This window comes from Geotrypetes seraphini, chromosome 13 (assembly GCF_902459505.1).
Source record: "Geotrypetes seraphini chromosome 13, aGeoSer1.1, whole genome shotgun sequence".
NCBI lineage: Eukaryota > Metazoa > Chordata > Amphibia > Gymnophiona > Dermophiidae > Geotrypetes > Geotrypetes seraphini.
This window is the reverse complement of record NC_047096.1, coordinates 20129179-20156029: the sequence shown is the minus strand read 5'-3', so window position 1 is coordinate 20156029 and position 26851 is coordinate 20129179. Positions and strand designations below refer to the sequence as shown.

At 44.8% G+C, this 26851-nt stretch overlaps 1 protein-coding gene across 5 annotated transcripts in view; it reads left to right on the top strand.

The window, feature by feature from the left end:
• Positions 1-26851, top strand: part of INAVA (innate immunity activator) — a 64900-nt gene that overhangs the window by 25923 nt on the left and 12126 nt on the right. For 4 of the 5 annotated variants that reach the window (XM_033918806.1, XM_033918805.1, XM_033918809.1 and 1 more), the window contains 6 exons: positions 12433-12578; positions 13374-13498; positions 15389-15514; positions 20459-20687; positions 23367-23420; positions 25498-25729. In XM_033918806.1, coding sequence (XP_033774697.1) covers positions 12433-12578; positions 13374-13498; positions 15389-15514; positions 20459-20687; positions 23367-23420; positions 25498-25729 — 912 coding nt within the window. Of the gene's footprint in view, positions 1-7247; positions 7269-12432; positions 12579-13373; positions 13499-15388; positions 15515-20458; positions 20688-23366; positions 23421-25497; positions 25730-26851 lie in introns of those variants that run through there. The other variant, XM_033918807.1, reaches the window with a different exon arrangement.

The following is a 26851-nucleotide window of genomic DNA, read 5'->3' as shown; positions in this document are numbered from 1 at the left end:
CACTATCAGGTTTGTCCGTATGTTTTATATGTTTTTTCTACTTTTTTATTTTTCTTACTAATCTTTCTAATACACCATTAAATAATTCTTCCTTTCCTATTTCAAATTTTATTGTTAACCGGTCAGATATTTGTTTTATGATCGGGATATTAAAAACCAATAAACTTGAAACTTAAACTTGAATTGAGGGGGGAATGCCCCTATGCTGCACATTGAGCTGTGGGTTTCAATGTATCCTCAACAAGGGAAGGGGTAAAACGCGGACCTCACGGACCTGACGGACCTCGCGGATCTAAACGCGTACGGCTTTAGAAATCTGAGGTCTGTGTCGAAAAATCTGAGGTCCGTGTCGGTCCGTGTCCGTGGCGCTTGTAGTTTCTGTCGCTGACAGACCTTGATGAGATTTTAGCGCTAACGGATCCGTCTCAGCATAGGGAGGGAAAAGTGTTAGGATCCATCATCGCTAAAATCTCTTCCAGGTCTGTCAGAGCCAGAGACTAGTGCTGGAGCGGCAGAGCAGAAGCCAAGAGAGCGGGGAAAAGAAGTCTCCAAACTCCAGCACTAGTCTCTGCCTCTGACAGACCTCGAAGAGATTTTTAGCGCTGACGGATCCTAACACTTTTCCCTCCCATTGCTGAGACGGATCCGTCAGCGCTAAAATCTCATCAAGGTCTGTCAGCGACAGAAACTACAAGCGCCACGGACACGGACCGACACGGACCTCAGATTTTTAAGGCCGTACGGGTTTAGATCCGCGAGGTCCATCAGGTCCGTGAGGTCCGCGTTTTACCCCTTCCCCCTCAACAATGACACCTAGATCCTTTTCCTGGCCGATGACTTCTAACACAGAACCCACCTTCACAGGTTCCTCTTCCCCACATGCATCACTTTGCATTTGCTCATCTGCCATTTTGATGCCCACTCACTCTTCCAGTCTCACAAAGTCCTCTTGCAATTCGTCACAATCCTCTTGCGGTTTAACGACTTTGAACAACTTTCGGCCTCTTTTACAAAGCCGCGCTAGCAGCCCCGAAGCCCATAGAGATTTAAAGGGCTTCGGGGCTGTTGCCACGCGGCTTTGTAAAAGAGGCCGTTTGTGCCATCAGCAAATTTAATTATCTCACTAGTTATTCCCATCTCTAGATTATTGATACATATGTTAAAAAGCAGCAGTTCCAGCACAGACCCGTAATGAACCCCACTATTTACCCTTCTCCATTGAGAATATTGACCATTTAAACGTACTTTCTGTTTTCTATTTGGTATATTTATTTATTTAAAAAGCTTTTAAGCCTGCCTAAACCTAAGCGGGTTCCAAAATGCACAAAAAAAATTTAAAAACACAACAAAATAAAATTCACATACTAGGCAGTATAATTACTCATCCTGCATCTACTTCATCCCTTTAGTCCAGGGGTAGGGAACTCCGGTCCTCGAGAGCCGTATTTCAGGATTACCCCAATGAATATGCATTGAAAGCAGTGCATGCAAATAGATCTCATGCATATTCATTGGGGAAATCCTGAAAACCCGACTGGAATACGGCTCTCAAGGACCAGAGTTCCCTACCCCTGCTTTAGTCACTGCTTCTCACCCACCTAAACAAAAAGCTTCTACAAACAGTGATGTTTTAAAAGCCTTTTCAAATCTCTGCACATCGCTGATCAGTCTTAACTGTCCAGCCAGATTGTTCCACAAACTCACCCCATCACTGAAATGGCCATGGCTCTGGTATTAGCATATTTCACCTGCTGCATCCTATTCACAGAAAGGCACATCGCCACCGCAGACCTCCATGATCGACGCCAGAAAAATAATCACCAGCGCTTGAAATGTTAATGCGAGATCTAACAGGTAACCAGTGCAGTCATCGTAAAAGAGGGATGACATGTTTAAACCTACTACCACCACCACAGATTAGACCAGGGATCTCAAAGTCCCTCCTTGAGGGCCGCAATCCAGTCAGGTTTTCAGGATTTCCCCAATGAATATGCATTGAAAGCAGTGCATGCACATAGATCTCATGCATATTCATTGGGGAAATCCTGAAAACCCGACTGGATTGTGGCCCTCGAGGAGGGACTTTGAGACCCCTGGATTAGACTCACAGCGGCTTTCTGAATCTTGACGATACCATTCCCAAATATAAAGCATTACAGTAGTCTACCCTCTGTAATTCCATACTTTGGGCCACAAGCCGACAAAATCATAAGGTGGTAACACTGGTTTCAATCTACTTAGATTAGAAGCTGCAAGTGAAAAGAAAGCAGACTTAACAACAGTTAACAATTGCTTTCTCATAGATAAAATTAAATCTAACCAGACACCTAAGACTTTTATCGTTCTCCGAACCAGAAGCATTACGGTATCCACTTCAACCACCTCGGGCCATAAAGGATCCTCAACTCTTCCCACCAATCACAGTTCGGTTTTAGCAAGATTCAAGGCTAGTTTTTGATGTACCATCCAAGCATGTACCATTCGTAAACGTGTGGAGGGCCATTTTCGGAACAACAACAACAGAAAAGGTGGTGCCCCTCCCCCATCTCCAGGCTCCTGCTTTTCACATGCTGGGACGAACAGAGAGAAATGCAGCCAAATAGTTGGCTTGTTGCTGCTCATTACTGTATTATTAAGTGATTTGCTTCCTAGAGAAATTCCTGCAGTGCTTTAGAGTTTTGCTTGTCAAAACATGACTTTTTATGTCAGATTTTACTTTTTTTAGATTTGTTTGAGCAGGGTTGACTGTTCCCTTGGGCAATGGGACAAACACAAGCATGGATCCCCCCCCCCCGCCATAACCCGCAGAACTGCCCTCCACTGTTATCCTCCCCATTCACTGCGATGCGGAAAACTGCTCCCAGGATTGATGGCATGTATGGGCTGCCAGTGAGATACACGGTGGAAGCCATTAGGGGTATGAGAATGGGGACTTGTGTACCGCCTTTTTGTGGCTTTGGCATTTCAAAGCCGGCATTTAAAGCGGTGGTGGGCACTGGAGGATTAATTGACTTGCCCACGATCACAAGGAACAGCACTGGGATTTGATCTCACAACATCTGGGTGCAGAGGCCACACCTTGCATAGAAAAACATTAATTTTTCATAACCCTTTTTGAAAATTTTGCTTTTCAATTTTGTTTGTTACGGTCTATTCCATGGATGATGAACAAAAGGGGCAATAATCAACCCATGGCAGTCAGCATTATATTATACAACAGCTACCAGTGGTGGTGGTGGTGGGGGGGGGGGGGTTTATACCTGGATACTGTCATTGAATAGAGGGGTATGAAATGGCTGTTGGCACTTATCTCTGTACCAGTAATATTCAGACTGGTACACAAATAACTACCTAGATAAAGTTAGGACAACCTTTGGCAGCTTTTGTGCTGACCTATCTGAATAGTTCTCCAGTTAGCAAACTAAATGTTTCCACTAGCCATGTAACTCCTAGCTCCACCCAGAATGCCTTGGCACTGCCTGGATAATGCCAAGGTGGTCTGACCAGGTATTTGGTGCAATTATCTGGATAGTGTTGCTGGAAACTTGGGAATGGATCTGGGGTAGGAGTTGTTTCCAGCCCGATAAAGTCTGGAATGGGACGATTCATCGTGGCCATTTCATCGCGGGACGTTTCTCCGTGGCCAGCGCCAACCCTCCCCCCTCCCGAATTATTGCAGGACGCCACCAGACTCTGCACCCTGTCCCCCCTTCCTGCCCTGTCCTCGTACCTCCTTTGCCAATCCCTGGTGGTCCAGAGGTGCAGCGGGCAGGAGTGAGCTTTCCACGCTCCTGCCCCGCTGCTAACCCGGTGGGTGGTGGCTGCTGTGAGATCTGGTTTCTTCAGCCGCTGAGCGACAGTGAGCAGGAGCGCACTATGGCGCTCCTGCTCGGCGATGAGTGGCTTCTTGACTGGCTCCCGCGAATGGTTGTGCACAAGTGAACTCTTCCTGGGAAAGGGCTGGCATTCTGACATTTAAGTGTTGAAGGAGATCATAAATGCTTGTGCCCAGTTTGAGAATTGTCCTTTAATAGCTTGGATTTGGAAAGAGGCCATTAATTAAATCTAAAATCCAATGTTGTTCCCATGTTTGAGCAAACATGGGAACACCAAGCTAATTGGTCAATTTGCACACATAGCTTTTTAAAGAGCACATCCGAGGCTCGGAAAAAGAATTCCCTCTAGATATTAAAGGAAATTGTTGTTAGGTGCCATCAACTCGTGTTCAAGTCCTAGTGACTTGATATCATCAAATTTCCATTCTACTGAAGTAGATTGCCGGGCCTTTGTTCTGTGCAGTATAAATTCAATGTTGTTGCCATTGTCGCAACAAACGCGATGCTCCGCCTCCAACTCTGCCCATCTGCTGCAGCCCAGATGGGTGGTACATCATTAGACTGACATCTCCGCTGAAACCTGTCCTCCTTGGGGAGGCCCTGCTCGTGGTGAAACTACCGATAACATAGCTTTCAGCTTGGGAAATTACCTGGGTAAATATTTGCACCGTTGCTCAAATCATGAAACTGACCTTCAGAATGAAGATAGTTACTGGACGTACAAGGGAGTACCAAGATTCTGTTATCGCCTTTCATATTCGCCTTTCATATCGCCAAATTCTGTCTAATCATGTCAGTGAGCCAGGACATCACGATTAGAGAATGACACGTCACCATTCCCGTCCCCGCGGATAACCGCGGGAAATAATTCCATGTCATTTTTTAGTATCTATTTCAACCTCAGTCCTTCTATACCAGCATTCTTCAAAGCAAAGCTTGCGGGTCAGTGGTTGTGCCCAATTATACTCTGATTCTTATGTGAGCCAAGGATAATGAAGCCATTGTGACATCACTGATGTGATTGGCTCTTAGGCACTGATGGAATGAGGCATTATGACATCACAATATCTGCTCTGGATACCAGAGACTGTCATTCTTTAGTGTCTCAACCTCAGTCCTTCTACACCAGCATTCTTCAAAGCAAAGCTTGCGGGTCAGTGGTTGTGCCCAATTATACTCTGATTCTTCCCTCTCTCCTTAAAGAATGACTTGAAGATGGTTTCCCGGGGGGACGGGAACGGTGATGAATTTTGTCACTGTGTCATTCTCTAATCACGATCCCAGAGACAATTTTTGGGATTGAAGGCAAACGTAAGCATGTAAGAGACAATTCTATAAACAACGCTGAAAAAAATTCAGCACTAAGCGCTGTTGTATAAAGAAAGCATATAGAATAGTGTTTAGCTTAGATCCCGTGTCTGACTTTGGGGTGTTGGACTTGTGCGTGCTAAAACCTGTGTAAATGCCGGCACCCAACTTAGGTGTAGTAAGACAGTATTCTGTAATTTTATTTATTCAATTTTTTAGCCTGTCCTCCCAAAGGAGCTCCCAAATCAGGTACTTAGTTATTTGTCCCTGTCTCACAGTCTATCTAATGTACCTGGGGCAGTGGAGGATTAAGTGACTTCCCCAGGGTCACAGGGAACAGCGTGGGCTTTGAACCCACAACCTCAGGGTGCTGAGGCTGTAGCTCTAACCACCTTACCACACTCTCCTCCAGTACAATATCAGAAGTGAGCCAAGTATAGAACAATGAAGCCATTGTGACATCACTGATGAGGTTGGCTTTTATTAGTGGAATGAGGCATTATGACATCAGGCAAAGAGATTGGGACTTGTATACCACCACATTCAAAGCAGCTTACATACAGGTACTTCGAGCATTTTCCCCTTTCTGTCCCGGTGGGCTCACACTCTATCTAATGTACCTGGAGCAGTTGAGGATTAAGTGACTTGCTCAGGGTCACAAGGAGCAGCACAGGGTTTGAATCCACAACCACAGGGTGCTGAGGCTGTAGCTCTAACCTCTATGCCACACTCTTCAGTGCATAATGTTTTGAAAAGCCCTTGATGTGCCCCTGGCCGCACTACGAGAGTTAGGCACTGAGTAGGGCTAGCAGATTTTTGCTGGGCAAAAAGAGGGCACACAGTGGTTGGATCTACAGCCTCAGCACCCTGGGGTTGTGGGTTCAAACCCCGCGCTGCTCCTTGTGATCCTGGGCAAGTCACTCAGTCCTCTGTAGCCCCAGGTACGTTAGCTAGATTGTGAGCCCACCGGGACAGATAGGGAAAATGCTTGAGTACCTGATTGTAAAACCGCTTAGATAACCTTGATAGGCGGTATATAAAAAAAATCCTAATAATAATAATAATAATAATCCCTCCCACAGCTCTGCCTTGTTCCATCCCCCAACCCTGGCTCCACACAGTATCTTTAGGCTGCACCTGGAGTGCATCTGCGTATGCGTGGATGTGACACGGTGACATCACACGCATGCACGCCTCAACCTCTTTTTGTTTTAGAGGCCATTCCATCTCCTTTACCATTCCTTCTCGGTACCTTTCTAGATCTTCTAAATGGGGAACCAGAATTGCAAACATATTTAAGGTGCAAAATCACCTTAGATCTCTGTAGAGGCAACTATAACATTCTCCATTTTAGTCCCCATTCCATTCTCAATAATTCCTAACATTCTATTTGCTTTTTTGACTACTGTCACTTATTCATCTGAGTAATCAACGTATTTATCCTCTACAATATATTTCACAGTTTACCAACCCAAAAATGCTTCAAACTTCAAATTGTAAAGCTTACTAGGGGGTCCTGCTTGTAGGGAGATGTGCAGAATCAGTACCAGAGGTTGTTCCTGTAGGCAGGGGTTAAATGAAACCCTGGAAGGGAAGGTTATGTACTGAAAACACTAGAGAGTTTTTGGCTTAAAGCTTCTCAGAACTGACAAGTTTCAGTGTGGTGTTTTTCCAGGTGAGTTGTAGACAGGAATTTGAAGCGACTTTCGCCTGGTTGCACACTTGGCGTGATTCACAAAGGTGTGTCTGGCTGCTGCCAGGCACAAACAAAAGTTTAAGGCTGGCCTGATGCTGAAACATCTTGGAGGGAGCCGCCTGCTGGAGCCTCGCACCATACTAGAGGAGCCAGGCATGCTGGATACTAAAACACCCACCATCTGATCATTTTTACACAGTGTCACACATATGCAAACGTGAGAGCCTAAGCTTCTGCACTCTCAAAAACACACTACATCCTGACCTCACACCTCACTATGACAGGCAGGACCTCACCTGGAGTGTTGCATTCAATTCTGGTCTCCTTATCTCAAGAAAGATAAAGCAACACTAGAAAAGGTTCAAAGAAGAGCGACCAAGATGATAAAGGAGATGGAACTCCTCTCATATGAGGAAAGACTACAAAGGGTAGGGCTCTTGAGCTTGGAAAAGAAGACGGCTGAGGGGGAGATATGATTAGAGTCTATAAAATCCTGAGTGAAGTGGAACGGGTACAAGTAGATCAATTTTTCACTCCGTCAAAAATGACAAAGACTAGGGGACACTTGATGAAGTTACAGGGAAATACTTTTAAAACCAATAGAAGGAAATATTTTTTCACTCAGAGAATAGTTAAGCTCTGGAACGTGTTGCCAGAAGATGTGGTAAGAGCAGATAGCGTAGCTGGTTTTAAGAAAGGTTTGGACAGTTTCCTGGAGGAAAAGTCCATAGCAGATCTGTTATTGAGAAAGACATGGGGGAAGCCACTGCTTGCCCAGGATTGGTAGCATGGAATATTGCTACTCTTTAGGTTTTTGTCAGGTACTAGTGACCTGGATTGGCCACTGTGAGAATGGGTTACTGAGCTTGATGGACCATTGGTCTGACCCAGTAAGGCTATTTTTATGTTCTTACATGAGCCAAGTATAGGACAATTAAGCCATTGTAACATCACTGATGAGGTTGGCTCTGAGGCACTGTGGAATGAGGCATTATGACATCACAATCTCAGCTCTGGAATGTTGCTCTCATTGGGGTTCCAGAATCTTGCTATTCTTTGAGATGTTGGAATGTTGCTACTCCTTGGGTTTTGGCCAGGTACTAGGGACCTGGATTGGCCACTGTGAGGATGGGCTACTGGGCTTGACCCAGTAAGGCTATTCTTATGTTCTTACGTAAGCCAAGTATAGGACAATTAAGACATTACAATATCACTGATGAGGTTGGCTCTGAGGCACTGTGGAATGAGGCATTATGACATCACAATCTCAGCTCTATAATGTTGCTCTCATTGGGGTTCCAGAATCTTGCTATTCTTTGAGATGTTGGAATGTTGCTACTCCTTGGGTTTTGGCCAGGTACTAGTGACCTGGATTGGCCACCGTGAGAATGGGCTACTGGGCTTGATGGACCATTGGTCTAACCCAGTAAGGCTGTTCTTATGTTCTTAAGGGCCCATTCTCTAACAGGGCGCCTACATTAACATGCCACTTGAACTCCTGAACATACAGAAGGCTGTCCCCTCCGCAGGTAATGGACACTTATAGATAAGTAAGCATCTACACACTATTCTGTAAGTAGCAGAGTTTGTAAATGAGGGGGTATTAGCATGTGCAGTTTACAGTACCCCTGTCACATTTACACAACTGAGTTAATCCAGGTCTGCGGCTGGTGTAAAGTGCACAGCTACTGGGTTACGACAATATTCTATATTTGAGTCTGGGTGCCCAGATGGCATTCTTGAACAGGTTCTCATCACATGGCAAGAGGTGCCTATAAGCACCTATAGAATTACTCCAGCACTATTTGATCATCCTCCTCTCTTTCTGCTATTGACTTCCAACATTTTTAACACCAGCCGTGTTCTACCACAGCGTCCAGCAAACCTTTCAGCGCCGCAGCACACTAATCCCAGTGCAGCGGCCGGAAGGCATCCGGAAGTGCGCGTACGTGAACTTCCGCGCATGTACAGAGGCCCTCCGGACGCAACCCTGAACCTGTAACTTCACCGGTGGGGGGATCCTGGAGGGGAGGTGCAGGGAGAGGATTAGAGATGCCGGCGAGGAGGAAAGTCTTCAGTACCGGCTGACTGCCTACAAGATGTGCCTCTCGCCGTAAGAGGCCCGTCCTGTAATAAGCCTGCACTGGCGCCTCTCCTCCTTGCTGGCATCTCGTGGCACACCTGGAATCTGCCTTGGCACACAGTTTGCAATACACACACTGTCGGCTTACTCTCAGATTTTTCCATGAGAATTAGGTCTTCTTATTCCAATGTGTGGTGGACACCTAGAATGCGCTTCCAGAGGGCGTAATAGGGCAAAGTACGGTACTGGGGTTCAAGAAAGGATTGGACAATTTCCTGCTGGAAAAGGGGATAGAGGGGTATAGATAGAGGATTACTGCACAGGTCCTGGACCTGTTGGGCCGCCGCGTGAGCGGACTGCTGGGCACGATGGACCTCAGGTCTGACCCAGCAGAGGTATTGCTTAAGTTCTTATGTTACTTTTCAGAAGCATTTCTGTGTGTTAATGTTTTACATGCAGAGATAAGCTTTTATAAAATTGATTCTAGATATGTGCCTAAAGAGAGGCATTCCTGATTGGGTTGCATTTTCCAAATGTGCACTTACACACATGCATGTAAATTTAACCCAGAAAATGTGCATGGTAAAGAAAATCACCAATGTAAGTACATTTACTGCCCCGAGGGAGTTTCAAAGCAGAAGTACACAAAGAACTTTATTGTTTTGAAATTTGCCAAGGCCCACACAGGGAAAGGTATGTGTCTGTGCAGTTATAAAATGCCCTCTAAGTTGCCAATCATCTTGATACTCTGATAGGAAAGCCAGCACCATTCAAAGCTATTTTTTTGGATATTAAAACACAGTGTCCCAATCATCGTACTCTGTTATCAAGGGCAGGCCAGCCAGTATATTCAATGCTCCATGTCCACTTTTTGCTGTATTTCAGCTATGTACTGATTCATAGCCTCTATGTCATAAATACTTAGGAGAAAAATCCAGCTCTGCCCAAACCTAGCTAATTCTTTTCTACCATATGTTAAGTGGCTTTCTGCAGCATCTTTGGAACAACAATGGCCACATCCCTAATTTCAGATATGTACAGAAAAACTGTTGCCGATTTAATGAATCCATCTAATAGCATCTGTGTTACATAAGGAAACAAGATGAAGGCAAATGATTACGGTACTCTCTATGCCCTAATTATTTATATATAAGATATATATATATATATATAATATGAGGGTTCTTCAAAAAGTTTCTGCATTTTCATATTTTTGCAGGAATGGTTGCGGCAGGAGAAGTGGTAAGAGGGTGTGTCGTAGAATGTCATGTGACCAGTCAGTCAGGCAACAGGGTGATTATGTGGAAAAGTGATGAAATTTGCTTTTGAGATATTTAATAAGTAGTTAAAAAAAATAAAAGTGCGGAAACTTTTTGAAGCTTCTTCTTATAACATGTGTGTGTTAGGTGCTATTGACGCGGGTTTAAGTCCTAGCGACTTGATGAATTACAGATCCCAAAAGAAGTCGATTTTGTGCTAGTCCAACAAGGTCCTCCGGCGCCATCCCTAGCATGGTCAATGCCCCACAACTTGGATGGCCAACGTCTCCTGTTGCAATAAAGTGGACTTGGCTCGCTTTTGATTTCCGGACGCTTATTTGTTTTCCTCAATTTCTTTCTTATTTGGAAAACAAAAAACATTGGCATTTCAACATTTTCCTGAAGGGTTTGTTTACATTTTGACATCTGGAATAAATTGCCCATGCATCAAAGTTGGGAATAGAGAGTGTGTGTTCTAGAATATTCCAGCTTCTCAAGGTAAAGAAACCATTTACAAAACGAATTTACTGCTACTAGGTTCCGAAAACGTTGAGAATTTTGCTGAGGTTTTGTGGTGCCAAAATGCCATCGTCCCAGGAGAGAAACTCCCATTGGTTGCTCCCAACTGGGGCTAGGATTCCATTGGGAGTGAGAGGAGAAAAGAGGTCCTTCTTTAGTCACTCTTATACAAGGAGCCAGATTATTGGCTGACCCCTTCCTGGGTGCGAGGCTGTCATTGGTCGAATCCTCATAACATTCTGAAGGAGTTTTTCTGGGTTAGTGGTGGGAGTCTAAAGATTGGTTTCGTGCATGGGAAAAAAGTGGGAGGGAGAAATTACCAGTGTTTCATTGAGAAACTGGAGACAATACAAATAATTGGCCTTTCAGTCAAGAAAAGGTGTGCACCAATGTCGGGCTTGCAAAATGTCCCGTAACATGTAGCCACCCTCTGGGGAGAACAGTCTTAACCGCACGTTTCTGTTGTGCAAACTGTGTGGAACATGCCATAGCGGGGTGGAAACAGAATAATAAAGATGATAATTACTTAATTGCACTTTGGTTGTCCAGGTAAAGAATCTGTGTGCTAAGGAAGGAGGGCCGACAGTGCTGTTCACTTTCCACGGCCTGGGCCTTCCACCCTTTTACCAGGCGCTGCCTTTTAATTCATGACTTCTGCCAGCACCTGCTCCAGCTTGTAAGGACTTTTATTTAGTGTTTTTCCTCCTATGGTGTAATCTGATAAGGGGAGCCAGAAGAGAGAGGACGAGGAGACTTGAACAGCAGTCCCTTTGTCAGAGCTTCTAACCTGCTGAATGTCCGCATGACCGCTTCCCAGAAATAGAACAGATTGGTGTTTTTGTAGTCCTGCTGTTTGTCTGGGGAGGGGAAAGTCTCCTGCAGAAAGAGGACGTGTCAACTGTTTTGGTATTTTTGGAGTGATGCCATTGAAGTCGGTGAAGGTATTTTCAGTAGTTTAGAATGCGACATTGCACAACCCTGGAAATCATTCTCCAGCATCAATTTGAGTCCTTTTTCTACAGAATGTCTGGATAAAACAGGACCCTCAACATTTTTCCAAATAATTACCCCCCCCACCCAAAAAAAAAAAGTCTTACTGCAGCAGAAAGTTCTGCCTGAGATTTCAGTCATTTGAGTACTTTCTTTTTCAACAGGATGGAGCTCCAGGCACAGCGTTTGCAAAACATTTGAGCTCTTAATTAAGGAAACCCCAGAATTCATTGAGCCAACAGCTCAGTGGTCTTGAAAGCTTTGTGAATGTGTCAGTGTTGAAGGAGGACATTGAATGCGAAATATGAATTTAACTAAGAACCCCCCTCCCCCATTATAACAATGTATTTTCAAGGGTCATACTAAATGTTTAAACACTTGTAAAAATATTTCAAAACTGAACAGTTTACATAAGAATTGCTGCTGCTGGTTCAGACCAGTGGTCCATCGTGCCCAGCAGTCTGCTCCCGCGGCGGCCCCTAGGTCAAAGACCAGTGCCCTAACTGCGTACATTCTTTGTCTTGAATCCCTGGAGGGTGTTTTCCCCTATAACAGACACACAAACAATCATCAGAAATCATATCTACAAACTAATACCATAGCTTATATAATAAGAATCGTGAATAATTCATCAACTGTGTAGAGAGGAAAATTATTATTGTATGTTTTTTGTTGCAGTTGAGTTTGATTTCTGGCTTATGTATCCCTGTGTCTCACTGTGCTTTGTTTCCTTTTATTTAGAAGCTCTTCATCCTTGCTCGCCTCCCAGGGCTCCCTGTGTGCGTTGTCCTCCCGTATGGAATCTGGCTCTGCAGCTCCCCAGCCACTTCCTATGGAGGGTAAAGATGAAACCAGTGACACAGACAGTGGGATCATTGTACAATCAGGTGAATACCACCAGCCATGTAGTGACTTATTTCAGACTGAGCAATAAAAAGCCATTTTTGCGTCCCACCTTAATTCTACAGAGTTGACAGGCCAGTTGACAGGCATACATCATTAGTGTAACTGGTAGGGATCCTCAAAGTCCTACTAATTGAAGACATCTTCAGCCCAAATTCCCAGTCCGTCAGACTACCGTGGCAGTTGGCGACTGTTGTCCCAGCCATCAACACCAACACCCCATGCATGATTGGTTCTCACGCAACATGTGGCTGGAAGCACAGCTATGCTGTTCTGACAGCCCAGGGGATTGGGCTGAGCTTGTCCTCAACTAGCAAAGCTTGAGGATCCCCTACCAGCCAAGATATCCCTTTTTTTAGGTTTGGTGGGAGGGTGGGAGAGAGAGAAATGCCTCATGCTCACCCATTCCACCAATTGGCCCATCCAAAAATTGCTTCCTGGCTACACTATTGCTCTGTTTTGGAGACTGCATCTCAGAAACGCTGTGGATAGAAAAGGGCCACCAAAACACTGGAGAGTGTACACCATGAGACCTGTTAAACGTGCCCAAAGAACTTATAGTCATACATGGCAGACTGAGCAGGATATATTGGGAATGGGGGGGTCATTTCAGAAATCCCAAACTGAATTGGGTGATTTGACATTTCTGGACATCACCTTATAACAGTGTCTCTGCCACAGAAAGCCAGAAGGATGCATTAGGGCCTGAATCTTCCTCTCAGGTGGTGGTATAGTGAAGCCTTTTGCCATAACATTATGTCTGTTCCTTTTTTCCATAGGGCCAGACAGTCCCCTTTCCCCCATGAAGGATTTGACTTATGCCATGAGGAAGCAGCAACAGGTCCTGGAAGAGAAACTGGAAGCCTGTCTACTGGAACTGAAAAAACTCTGCCTGCGAGAGGCGGTGAGTGGCTGACTGTTACAGTAAAAAAAAATAAAAAAATTTAAAGTATTGTTCATATTTATTCAGGAACTTGCTTAACCACCTTTCATATAAATATAACAAAGTGGCTTACCATTCCAGTGATAAAATTAACAGACCCCAAAAGACAACAATAATCAAATATTAAGAATTTTTTTTAAAAAACCTCAGTATTAACTGCATTTTTAAGTCTTTTTTAAAAAAAATTTGGGGCCAGCAAATGATTGATTTTTATCTAGATGGAATTCGTTTTGCAGAAGATGTTCAAGAGAAGATTGTCTTCTGTCCATTAGTTGCACTGCACACATAGAAATACTGTAGATATACCAGTCCCTTAAAAGAATAGTACAACTGAAAGTTTTCTTAATAGTATGTGGATAATTTATCTGGATATATGTGGATATCTTTCAGCGCTGACTGCCCTGCTACTTGTAAGAAGTACCCTGACTAATTTTTGGGTCTCTGCTTGATTATCATTTCAGTTGCCGCAATGAAATCTTTAAAAATGAGCAGTGTAAGGTTTGGTCCCATGGCTGAGGCCATAGCGTGTGTACGATCCAGATTCAGAGCGTGTTCTCTTTTCGGGATGGTCAAGTCTGGGGGCATAGTAGGGATGATTTATTGTAGTCCAAATATGATGGAGAGATGGCAGCTCTTTCTCTAGTATTGAGTAGCACCGAGGGCCTGAGTCTTGAAATGTGCATCCCGATGGCAGGAGACGGGAGGTGCCCTACTGCCATCTGGCAGCCAATCAGAATACGCATTTAAAAAAAAAAAAAAAATTGTTCGAGGAAGGACACCTACATTGTAGGCGTCTGTAGTATATCTACGGAGATGCATAGGAATGCTTAAGCAAACCCAAGGCGGGACATGGACATGGTTTCACCCAGAAGTGGCCTTGGGTGTGCTTAAGTGTTCTTACGTGTCTCTGTAGGCACGAGACAGATGCCTTAAATGTAAGCCTGCAAAATGCTCGTCTACATTTCAGGCGTCTGTTCAGCAATGTAGATGCGATTCTCTTTAGGATGCTGATGCTTGGTTGACATGTTTGCCGAGATTGTCGTCCTATAGAGAATCAGACCCTGAGTATGCCTATCCAACCCTTGTGCCTATGAGTATCCCTTTTAGTTTTTTGGACATGTCGTCATCTGAACCGCACGAAATGGCAGAAACAAACGGTAGAAAAGAAAATTATTATCTGTGTTGCAGTAGTTTATTCTGGCTTTCCAATGTTGCAGCAGAGGTTGATGCCCTTTACAAAACACACACGCCCAAGCCCTACCACAAGGATGGTTCTAGAGATGCCAAGTTACCCAGTGCCAGGAGAGAGACCAGTTCTGGGATCGAACTCGCATCCGAAGGCAGTGTGGTATTTGCAGTCCCCAATTCTGTCCATTGAAACCAGTGCAGCAGGTCCCAGAATGCTTCAGAATAGGGTTTTCAGAAATCCTGGCTGATGGAAGATCTCCCTCCTGGATCTGGGTAACCTGGCAACTCTGCATAAATAGTAAATAGAGCCTAATTGTACTGTAACAGACAGAAATGTGCACAGTTATTTTAGGATGCTTAATTCCATATTAAGGTCATCTTTCTATGGCAGCTCCCTTAAGGCCAGAACTTGCTATCTTCATACTATGAACATTTTCAGTTTAACTGTAAAAATTGTTCTGGAGGGGAGTTAAGACTATCTCATACTCGGTAACATAGCACCTTTATGTGTCGAGGACAGGTCGTTGAACTCATGATACAGCTTCGAGAACATTGACACAAAGTTAGACGTCTTTCCGTTGAACATGGGGTGCAGATTCATTTATGGATGGCATTCTCTTCTGTTGATTCTCTCTTCTTTTTTTTTTCTTCTCTTCCTGACAGGAACTGACAGGAAAATTACCCAAAGAGTTTCCAGTCAAGCCAGGAGAGAAGACCCCCAAGATCCGGAGGCGGATTGGTACCACCTTTAAGCTGGATGAGAAGATCATAACTTCCAGGACAGAAGTGGTGAGAGACCTGTCCCTGGATAAAGGGATTCCACAGACTACAGATAAGAAGGGATTTCATTGGGAAGGGGAGAAGGCTGGGAAGGAAAGGCTTATAGGGCATAGGAGAGATGCAGCATGGTTGTATATTGGTATGATATAGGAAATGGTATGACTGGACATAGAATAAGATAGATGTGTACCCTATGAGTAACATATAGCAGAAATGTGGATGGGGCATAAGAGTGCTTTGAATCTGCAGTGGACGGGTGCACCAGGCTTTCAATTGTTGAGATGTGGACTCCAGATTGATTTGGGTGGTTAGATAAAATATTTGGTCTCAGCCTGATAATGTTACCGAGGATCCAAACGTTGGTTACATACAAAAATGATGGCATATAAAGGCCAAATGGCCCATCCAGTCTGCCCATCTGTAGCATCCACTCTACCTAAGAGATCCCACATACCTGTCCCACATTTTCTTGTATTCAGACACAGTCTTTGTCTCCACCACCTCTACCAGGAGACTATAACACACATCTACCACCCTTTCTGTAAAAGAAAAAGTATTTCCTTAGATTACTCCTGAGCCTATCGCCTCTTAACTTCATCCTATGCCCTCTCATTCCGGAGCTTCCTTTCAAACGAAAGAGATTTGCTTTCATTTGTACATTGGAGTATCCATGAGGGTTTGCCATCGTAGCAGTGTCACAGCCAAGAAGAGCAATATAAGTAAAATCTAGAAATCGGTGTAAAACTTTGTATATAGAAGTTAATTAGGTGGTGCACGGTAGTGTTGGTGCTGTGATGGTCCCATCGGCAACCTTTGCTTTTGACCACTAAGCACCTGGGTTGTGGGTCTGAGCGCTTCACATCACAAAGTTAGCATTTGGATTTTTATGAGCTTGAAATGTTTAAAAATCTGTGATCGATCTGAGAATTTGTAAAAATCATAGAATTTGTATTATGATTCCCATTGAATTAGTAGTTTGGTCATCAAATGCTGTCATAAGAATTGCCGCTGCTGGGTCAGACCAGTGGTCCATTGTGCCCAGCAGGCCACTCCCACAGCGGCCCTTAGGTCAAAGACCAGTGCCCTAATTGAGTCTAGCTTTACCTGTGTACGTTCTGGTTCAGCAGGAACTTGTCTAACTTTATCTTGAATCCCTGGAGGGTGTTTTCCCCTATAACAGCCTCCGGAAGAGCATTCCAGATTTCTACCACTCTCTGGGTGAAGAAGAATTTCCTTACGTTTGTACGGAATCTATCCCCTTTCAACTTTAGAGTGCCTACCTATCTTTATCTACTAAGTATTCAGTATTTTGAATGTTTCAATCATGTCTCTTCTTTTCAAGGGAGAAGAGGCCCAGTTTCTCTAATCTTTCACTGTACGGCAACTCCTCCAGCCCCTTAACCATTTTAGTCGCTCTTCTCTGGACCCTTTCGAGTAGTAGTATGCCTTCATCATGTACAGTGGGTGACCAGTGCTGGATGCAGTATTCCAGGTGGGGGCGTACCATGGCCCAGTACAGCGGCATGATAACTTTCTCCGATCTGTTTGTGATCCCCTTCTTAATCATTCCTAGCATTCTGTTTGCCCTTTTTGCTGCCGCCGCGCATGGTGCAGACAGCTTCATTGACTTGTCTACCAGTACTCCCAAGTCTCTTTCCTGGGGGGTCTCTCCGAGTACTGCACTGGATATCCTGTATTCGTGTATAAGATTTTTGTTACCGACATGCATCACCTTACGCTTATCCATATTAAACCTCATTTGCCATGTTGCGGCCCATTTCTCGAGCGTGTTTATGTCACGTTGCAGGTCTTCGCAATCCTTCTGTGTCTTCACTACTCTGAATAACTTTGTGTCGTCTGCAAATTTAATCACCTCGCTCATCGTACCAATTTCCAGGTCGTTTATAAATATGTTGAAGAGCACGGGTCCAAGTCTTGATCCTCTTTGTTGCACAAAAGTTCTTCACCCCCCCCCTAAACTGTACTGTTCCCTTGAGTTTTTGTAGCTCAAATGCATGATCTTGTCTGGAAATCTCTGTGTTGAAGATGCAGGAGACTGCAGCATAAGGCAATTGTAGGGGAGTTCAGAGGTACGTTGCTACGGCTGATGTGTGGAGGGGGTCTCGGTACTGGCAAGACCGAGGTGCATTGGCAAAGCAATATGTCAGGAGTCTCAGATTAACAGGAGGTGGTGCTGGGCAGAACTGCAGTGCATTGTCAGAGGAGAGGGCACGGTTCTCACGGTGGAATGGTAGTGGAGAGTGAACTAGCATAGCTGGGCGTATTTGCGTCAGTGTCTGTACTTATTACACCACAGAAGTAATAAATTCACTGCAACCATGCAGTTATAAGTAAGATTATGTTCGGTGAATGATTTTAATTACTAACTAATCTCAGCTGTCTCTCCCCTTTTCAATCATTCCACTCCCCGCCCCTGGAAGGTAAGAGTTTACCTGTGAATTTGGCAGTTTGAGTTTGTCCTGGCTGTTCCTCTTGCCCTAGATCTGCAGTGGCCCAGATTTACAATCTCTGCTGCCAGACCCTAAACAGATGAAGTTGTTATTCTTAATAAAACACTCAGGGGTGTGAACACCGTGCTCAGAGGCTCCTCTCATTGTTCTTCCGCCCACGGTGCTGGCTTTGGAAGAGGAACAGGAGGGTGGAGAGACAGCGCGTTGGTGGATGAATGGAGGCTCTTGTTCCGGATCCAGTTCTGTTCTTACGCACACAGTCAGCCTTAGTCCGAGGGCTGGCTTCACCAGCAGGCAGACTAGGCAGTCACCGAGAATGGCAACTTCTTTGAGGGTGGCAAAGTAGGTCAAACCAAAATAATAAGTCTTGACAACCATATTCACCGAAAGGAGCATCATTGTGTACAGGGAGGGTGGGCAGTTTTCAAATAGCTTAAATTAGCTCAATAGCAAGTTAGTCCAACTACATTTTTACAGGATTGCTCTAGGAGGGTTGGGGTTGGCTAATCAAGGTTGTTGAGTTTACTTATCAAAATCTTTTGGGGGAAAGGTACCAGGGACCTAAAAGTCCATAAAGGATGGGGCAAGACTGAAGTTTCACCTAGGGTACATAACACCTTTGCATAGACCCTGACATGTTAATTTTGCCAGTTCAGGTTCTCCAACAATTTAATTTTCACTATCTAATCCCACTTCTTCCTGTCAGGAGCTAGAAATACAACGGAGAATAGATCTCCCCAGTAGTATTTCTTCCAAGTGAGCCAGATCAGTCACCATCAGGGAGGTGATGCTGGGTTCGATTGCAGAAGCACTGAATGTAGATTTCCCCCTGCAGGGTACAGTGCGGGCAATCACCACATCTAGGCTCTGGCCTTTGACCCCTCTAGTCGTAAACCGCATAACGTCAACTAATAGTAATTTATTCTGCTTTAATTATTTATACTGGCTGAGCCACCCTTTTCTCAGAACGCCATCCTAGAGCCAGCAGCGTGGTACGGCGGGGAGTGTGGAGGGCGGACCATCCTGGGCACCAGCACCTCTCCTCTCTGCCCTCCCGTACCTCTTATAACTCTACCCTGGCGCGAGTAGCATCTCCAGCCGCTGTTCGCAATGTCTCCTTTGCCAGCGTTGGAAATGCTTCTCGTGCCGGCGAAGAGTTAAAGAGGTACAAGAGGAGGGGGAGGGAAGTCGCACATGGCAGGGGGAGGTGGGGAAGGAGCAGGGGGCAGAGAAGAGGGCAGAGGTGCCACCACCCTGGGTACTTCTCGCCCTCGTTACACCACTGCCAAGGGCTCTTCCCGGACCAGCTGTTTGCTATGCTTGCAGACTTCTAACAACATGTTCCTCCCTGAGGCTGGGTTACTATTGTTTGTCCATTTGGATCTGATCAAACTCTTCCCTGCTGAATTTTGTACTTGTTTTTTTCCCACACCCTCCTAGACCAGAGGGCTTGGCTTGCAGAGCTCTCTCAAAATTGTTGCAGCAATGAAGATGTCACTTATTGTGTATATTACTTGAGCACCTCGCTGTCCAGCAGCATTGCACAAGTGATTTTCCTGCCGTGCACAGTCTATGTGTGTTGAGTTTCCTTTTTTTACACTTGATAATACTGCAGTGAGCCTTAAGAAGCTTCTTTGCAATTCACAAGGTAGGAGAGGGAAGAGATGGCATGAATCAGGAAAGAAAGAGGAGGAAGAGAGAGAGATTGGGGTGAGTGCCCAGATAATCACTCAGCAGAAAAGTCAAAGGTTACGGAAAAGAGCAAAGTTTTGAGTATTTTCTTGGACATATTGAGTGAAAGATTGGCTTTTGATGTACAGACTGAAGGAATGAATTCCAGAGCTGGAGGCCAAGATAGCTACACAGTAGGGAGATGGAAGGTAAAGGAGGTTGTTATCAGCTGAGCGGAGGCCATAGGATGGAGTGTAGGGGATTTGTTTTATTTTATTTAGGTTTATTAACCACCTTTTCCTGAAGAGATTCACCCAAAGCGGTACAGTGCATTGAATAGTATCTGTCCTGACAGGCTCGCAATCTAACTATGGTACCTGGGCCAAAGTAGGTATTAAGTGACTTGCCCAGAGTCACAAGGAGTAGGCTGGGATCGAACTCAGAAACTCAGGGTGTTGAGGCAGTAGCTTTAACCACTAGGGAGATTGTTGATATAGGAGGGGACAGAAAGCTGTTGACCTCTATATACTAATAAAAGGACCTTAAATTTGGTACACGTGAAGACTGGGAGCCGGTGTTCAGAGCAGAGTAGAGGTATAAAAATCAAAGGGATGAAAATTACGGAGTTGTGGATTGAGCTAATTGTAAGCATTTAAGCCTTAACCTGTGTTTCACATTTCATTTCACTCTGCAGCCTGTGAGTTATTTGAGAAAATCTCACATGTTGGTATCCCTGAGTGTAGGAACACTGCTTATTGACATTGTTAGCCCATGTGTCGTCTACTTTAGCTGTCTTTGCATTGATTGGCAGGACCCCCTGAGGTCACTGGAGAGGGACCTGGCCCTTCAGCTGCAGATTGTGGAGGCTGCACATCGCTTGTACCGGGAGGAGAACCTCACCAAACAGATTCGCAAGCATAGGAAGACCGCCCTGATAAAGGAGGAGAAGAAGCTGAAGGAATTAGAAAACAGCATTAATGACCAGCAGAAGATGGTTGGTCAGAGACCTCTCCAGAGCACAGGCACACCTGTCATAGAAGGTGAGGACAGAGACACTCACTCTATTAAAATATAGACACACCTGTCACAGAGAGTAAGAATTGAGGTACCCAAACCCTTATAATTATGGACGCCTGAAAGTCAGAACAGAGAAACTCAAACCCTTATAGAAAACGGGTCACCTGATCAGTGGAGTAGTAGAAGGGAAGGGAGGTGGCGGACCATCCCGGGTGCCATCTTTGCAGAGGGTGCTGGCAAATGCATCTCTCCTCCTCTCTGCCCCTCCCCCCCCCCCCGCGAACATTTCAAGAGGTACGCAGGGGTTGCTGAAACGGTAGGGAAGAGTTGGGGGGCACTCAAGCACCAGGAAAGAGTGGAGGGATACCCAAGCAGCGGGAAAGAGTTAGGGGGGTGCATGGCGCAATGATGCCAGTTGCCAACCTCCCTCACTATACCACTGCACCTGTCAGAGGGCGAGCACAGAGGAACTCGAACTCTCATAGAATACGGACACACCTGCCATAGAGAGTAAGCACGGAGGGACTCGGGGCACTTTCCTCACAGAAAGTGAGGAGCAGGCAGGCATCTTGTTAGTGGAGGAGCAGGTCTTCCAAGAGAGTCTCCTGGACAGATCGTAGTGCATAAACTCGCTTGATTTGATTTGTTCGAGTACACTCTGAATTTTCAAAAAAATATACATTTCATGCAAGGCAGCCCATAGTTTTCTAAAAAAAAAACAACAATTCCTTTCCACTTGGGACTTGGAACCTTTTATTCTTTAGCACTCTCCAGACCAGCAGAGGTTAATCTTTATGAATGGATATATATCCAATTATGGTCATGGTTGGATATATGCCCATTTGTAAAGATTAACCTCTACTGGTCTGGAGAAGCTAAAAGAAAGTAAATTAACAGGTAAGAACCTAATGTTTCCTTTCCCTTGTGAAATCCATAGATGAGGCTTTTAGCTTGCTCACAAGGCAACACTGGGGATATTCCAGCATGTAATAAGAACAATACAAAATTGGCTAACACACCTGATTCTTGGGGAGAGAAAGTCTAAGGAGATGGGGCAAGTCTGTAAATTAGTAAATAATGGATATCAGTATGAACCCTTAATAAATAAGTGAATGTGAACCTCTGGCTCAGGCAATATCTCACAAGGTGACCAGCACCAGACCGCAGTCTAAATGAGAATAGCCTCATACATCATATAGTCCATAATGTGTCGAAAAGAATGCAAATTACAACACACTCCCAGAACCAAATAGACTTTTTTACACCAAGGAAAAGGGGTTATACGGGCATAACACATACATACTCTCCCTGAAAACACACCTTGTGAATAAAAACTTTCCTAATAAATAAAACAATAAATATGATAAATACTATAAATATGCTAAACCCTATGGTGAACATATAAGATATAACAGTGTCTGTGTATAAAGTGCAAGAAAGGGAAATGGATAAATACCTAATAAATACTTCTAAAATAAATACAAAGTGCAAGGTGCTTTCCAATAATTCATGAAATGCAAAATATATGGCAAGAATGAGACATAAAGTGCAAATGCAAAAACCCCCACTACAAGTACCTAAATAAAGTGGGAGTGCAATCTGTAGCAGCATAGAAAACAGTATAAATATAAATATAAAGTACAAGTACAGGTCCTCGCTAACAGTCCGTTATTGGGGTCTTATCATATAAAATGCAAGTGCAAGTCCTCATTGACCGTGCGTAATATAAATAATAACAATTAAAGTTCATGAGCTGTAAAGCACCACAAACACACACACACACGCACCAAGCAAAAGTAATAAGTAATAAACACGTAACTTCAGTTACTAAACACTCAGACATACACAGACACACAACGGCTCAAATAGAGCCCAATCAAAAATGTCCTAACATCTTAAATCACTCGTGAAAATCACAACTTTAAAAGTCACTAATGAATATCACCACTCTATGAATCACCACTCGACAGAGCTCCGTTTCGCCACTTCGTCAGGAGCAGAGATTAATTTGGAAAAAATATATATAAAGTGGATGAGAAACCGACATAGACTGCTAAGTCTGTCGGTAGGAAAGATCCCACGGTTCCATAGCGTACTGCAATCAAAGACGCTAGAACTGTTTTGATATTCCAGCATAACATGGCCCTCTTTTACTAAGCCCTGGTAGAGTTTTCTACCGCGGCCTGGAGCACTAAATGCTCTGACGCTCATAGAAATTCTATGAACATCAGAGCATTTAGTGCTCCAGGCCACGGTAGAAACTTCTGTCACAGCTTAGTTAAAAGGGGGAGGGGGCATGTTAAATATGGAAGTTTACCTATAATTGCTGTTTGATGCACAAGTGTCAACTCTTTGGGGGCTGTGGGTGTTTGGGCACCCCCAGTATTAAGCAAACTACTTTAGTGTGTCCAGGAGGGCTAATTTGACCTTATTTAGCACCCCAGTCATGTCAGAGTCGGCTGCTATGGCAAAGATGCCAAGTTACTCAGTTCCAAGTAGGAGATTTTTGACCAATCCTGAATTTCTAACCAACTCATTCCGGTGGTGCATTATGAGACTCGTAGCACAGACTTAAGTGGGTGGGATCAAGCACTACAAATCTCACACTGCTTTGGGAAGTTAAGTTCAAAGCCAAGATGGGCCAAAAAACATGGCATCTCTATTACAGTTTGATAAATTTTTCCTGTCTGTCTTTTTTTAAGAATTAAACACCTCTGATGACAGTTCCCTCTCTGACTCCGCCATACTGGATGAAGGTATGTTTTCCTATTTTATAGTAATTTTTCAGTATTTATTGACCAGTTATATAATCCCGTGGTAAGGAAGTACATGTGCTGGAGAGGAGAGGTTAGGACACAACACAGTCTCATATGAAGAAAACACTTTTTTTTCTTTTTAGTTTGACTCGCACTTTACAGAAAGTTACCTTAGCCAAGCAGTACAGGCATCGGCCCTTTTCCCACAGCTCTGATGTCGGGAAAAATACGGAGTTCACCTCTCTTGCTCAGGGATCCCTCTGAATTATGCCCCGGCTCAAGCACAGATTCGCCTCCCTGCCTGAGGATTGCCCCTGTGATTGACTGCTGAGCCCAGTGCATCCTGGGAGCTGTAGTCTCTGCACTACTAGGCCAGCGCCTTCTGCTGCCCAGTGATAGACTAACAGCATTACTGAGGGAGAATCCCTGACTCTTTTACAAATTCCTTTTAGTTAGGGACCAGCTGGATAAATCAGTGGCAAGTTAGCTATAGCTGAAGATGCTGCAGAGTGAGCGTTCACAGGCCTTGGTCCCAGCAAGTGCTCAGTAGTGACACCTAGTGGTTGTACTCAGGGCATACAATTGGAAGGTTCTACGGGGGGGGGGGTCTAGGATGATTCATTGTGGCCATTTCAGTGCAGTCATTTCAGTGCGATGAACTAGTCACGATAAATCCAATTCAGCGTTTGGGGACAGTGCCCCCACACACTCCAAAATTAGACCTCCAAGCGTCAGCCCTGGAGAAGCAAGCCACAGGGCAAGGCCAGGAAGCAGGTGGCGGTGGCTGACGGGAGCCCAGGTACCAGGGAGGGGGGCTGAGGCTGGGGAGTCTCTGTCTGTGCTGCCTGAAGCTCAGCCTCCCCATAATGGGACAATTCATCATGGCCATTTCATCGCAGCTGTGCTGAAACATCCTGCTATGAAACAGCCATGATGAATCATCCCATTCTGTCTACTGGGAGCCCTGACATCTGGCCAAGAGTTATCATTTGCAGTGACGAGGCTGCATGAGTTTTAGGCAGTGAACAGTAAATGTTGAAGCCTGACCTTCTGCATTTCTTTAGCTGGGTCTGAAATCATTAAAGTCTAGGTTATCGTGACTATGCTGCCCCTTCTGGCATTTATGCATTTGCAATCTTGTCTTTCTTGGAGTCTTTGGCTCTGCAAATCCATAGATGTAGTATGAAAAATCCAGCTGAGGTAATGGCCTGGCCTAGTCTAGCCCAGGATGGCTCAGGTACTGACCCTTTCTTGGCTGAGATAGGGGCTCTGCTCCACCCAAAGGGAGTTCAATTGAGCCAGCCCAAAAAGAGCTGAGGTACTGGTCCTGTCCAGGTCAATACAGAAGGAATGGATACTACTGACCCTGCCCTGCTCAGGTATTCGTCCAACTCTGTCTTGCCAGAGGTACTAGCCTTGCCTAGGCTAGCCCAGGGAACTGATTTCCTGGCCTAGCTTGCCTGAGCTCAGGGAGCTGACATAATGGCCTGACCTGGCCCAACTAATGACTTTTGGAGGAGCAAAAGCTGATTATAGATCTGTGAAAAACCAGCATGAAAACATTCATGTTCATGAGATGGAGAATAAAGCACTTTATGAAGCTATTACCAACCCTCTCTCCTAGGAGGGAGGTTGGGCTGAAAATCCCTAGGGAAATAAAGCTGGTTTTGCCTAGGCTGGCGATAGTGTGAATACCCTGCAAGACCAGGTCTCTATTTCTCAGCAAAAGTCCTAGTAGGCTTTCTGGGATCTTTATACTGGTGTGACACTTTCTGCTGAATAAATTTAAGCTCATACCCTTCCTGCTTTACCTCACTGTCTGAGGGGTAGTCAGCTATTTCTATCTCATTGCTTTTAACCTGGTCAGCTCTCCTGATCAGGGACCGTGTTCTGCTTTTATCAATCACAGGGACAAAGCTGGCCATGGGTGTATCACACCCTGCAGCATCCATACAAGCCTCAGTATTGCAATATTTAGCTTATTCCTTCCTTATAAATCAAAGTTCTGGCTGCTGAACTAGAGTGTCAGCCAGCTCCGATGTGACTCTAGCTTTAATATCACAATCCCCTTCCACAGAGGAAACCCAGACACATCTCCCTGCAGAGACCTCAGGAGAAGCTCAGCCTCATGAACTTCCCACATGCCTAACCCAGCCTGATGTCTCCCAGAATTTGGAGGAACAGCAGCTCATCGGCCATGCATCCAGTGACACAGAGCCGTCACCTATCCAGAACAGTCCCTGGAAGGAGTCAAGTCTTGACCAGCCCTATGAGAGACCCAAGAAGCTGTTATCCAGCAGCCAGACCAGGTAATAGCATCTGTGCACATGTGGGCATGACTGTGATATCAACATGTGTACATATCCAGCTACATAATTTGAACTGCATGTTAAACTCTCTGATATGAACTATGCCATTACAATATATACCCATTTTTCATTTTTAACAAGAAAGCCAATTTTTATACCACTTATATTCTAAGTGGTTTTATATTCAGGTGCTTTATCATATTTCAGTATCTGTCCCAGCAGGCTCAAACTCTATCTAGTATACCTGGGACAATGGGGGGATTAAGTGACTTGCCCAGGGTCACAAGGATCAGCGAGGGATTTGAACCCACAACCTCAGGGTGCTGAGACTATAGCTCTAACCACTGTGCCACACATTCCCCATGCTGAATGGCTGCTTCACTGACCCATTTAAGATGCTGATACATGCTCTGTAGCTGAGCCTTGTGTGTGAGGGAAGCTTGCACTGCTGTTGCATGAGCTACTGTATCCCTGTTCTTGGTAAATAATTTTACCATGTGTGTGTGTAGGTTTTTATTCACTTCTTCTGACCACCCTGAAAGCAGCACTGCTACTGTTTTGTGCTCACGTCTTTCCTTAAAGACTGAACCCAGTCTTTGAGACACGCCCAGGTCTTCAGGATATCCACAATGAATATACATGAGACACATTTGCATGCACCACCTCCACTGTATGCAAATTTATTTCACATATATTCCTTGGGGGTATGCTGGAAAAAGTAACTAGCTGGGTTAAAAACCCCTGCCTTAAGGGAAGAGAAGAGGATCAGTAGTGACAACAACTACAGGCCCTTTTTGAGATGAGAACCAGGGGAGCTGGGTTCAGTTCCCACTGTGGCTCCTTGTGGCTCTGGGCAAGCCACTCAATCTTCTATTGCAAAGGTGTCAAAGTCGGTCCTCGAGGGCTGCAATCCAGCCGGGTTTTCAGGATTTCCCCGATGAATATGCACGAGATCTATTAGCATACCATGAAAGCAGTGCATGCAAATAGGTCTCATACATATTGATTGCAGAAATCCTGAAAACCCGACTGGATTGCGGCCCTCGAGGAGGGTGTCTGACACCCCTGCTCTATTGCCTTTAAGGATATCAGTGCCCTCATCACTTTAGATTGTAAAACCAT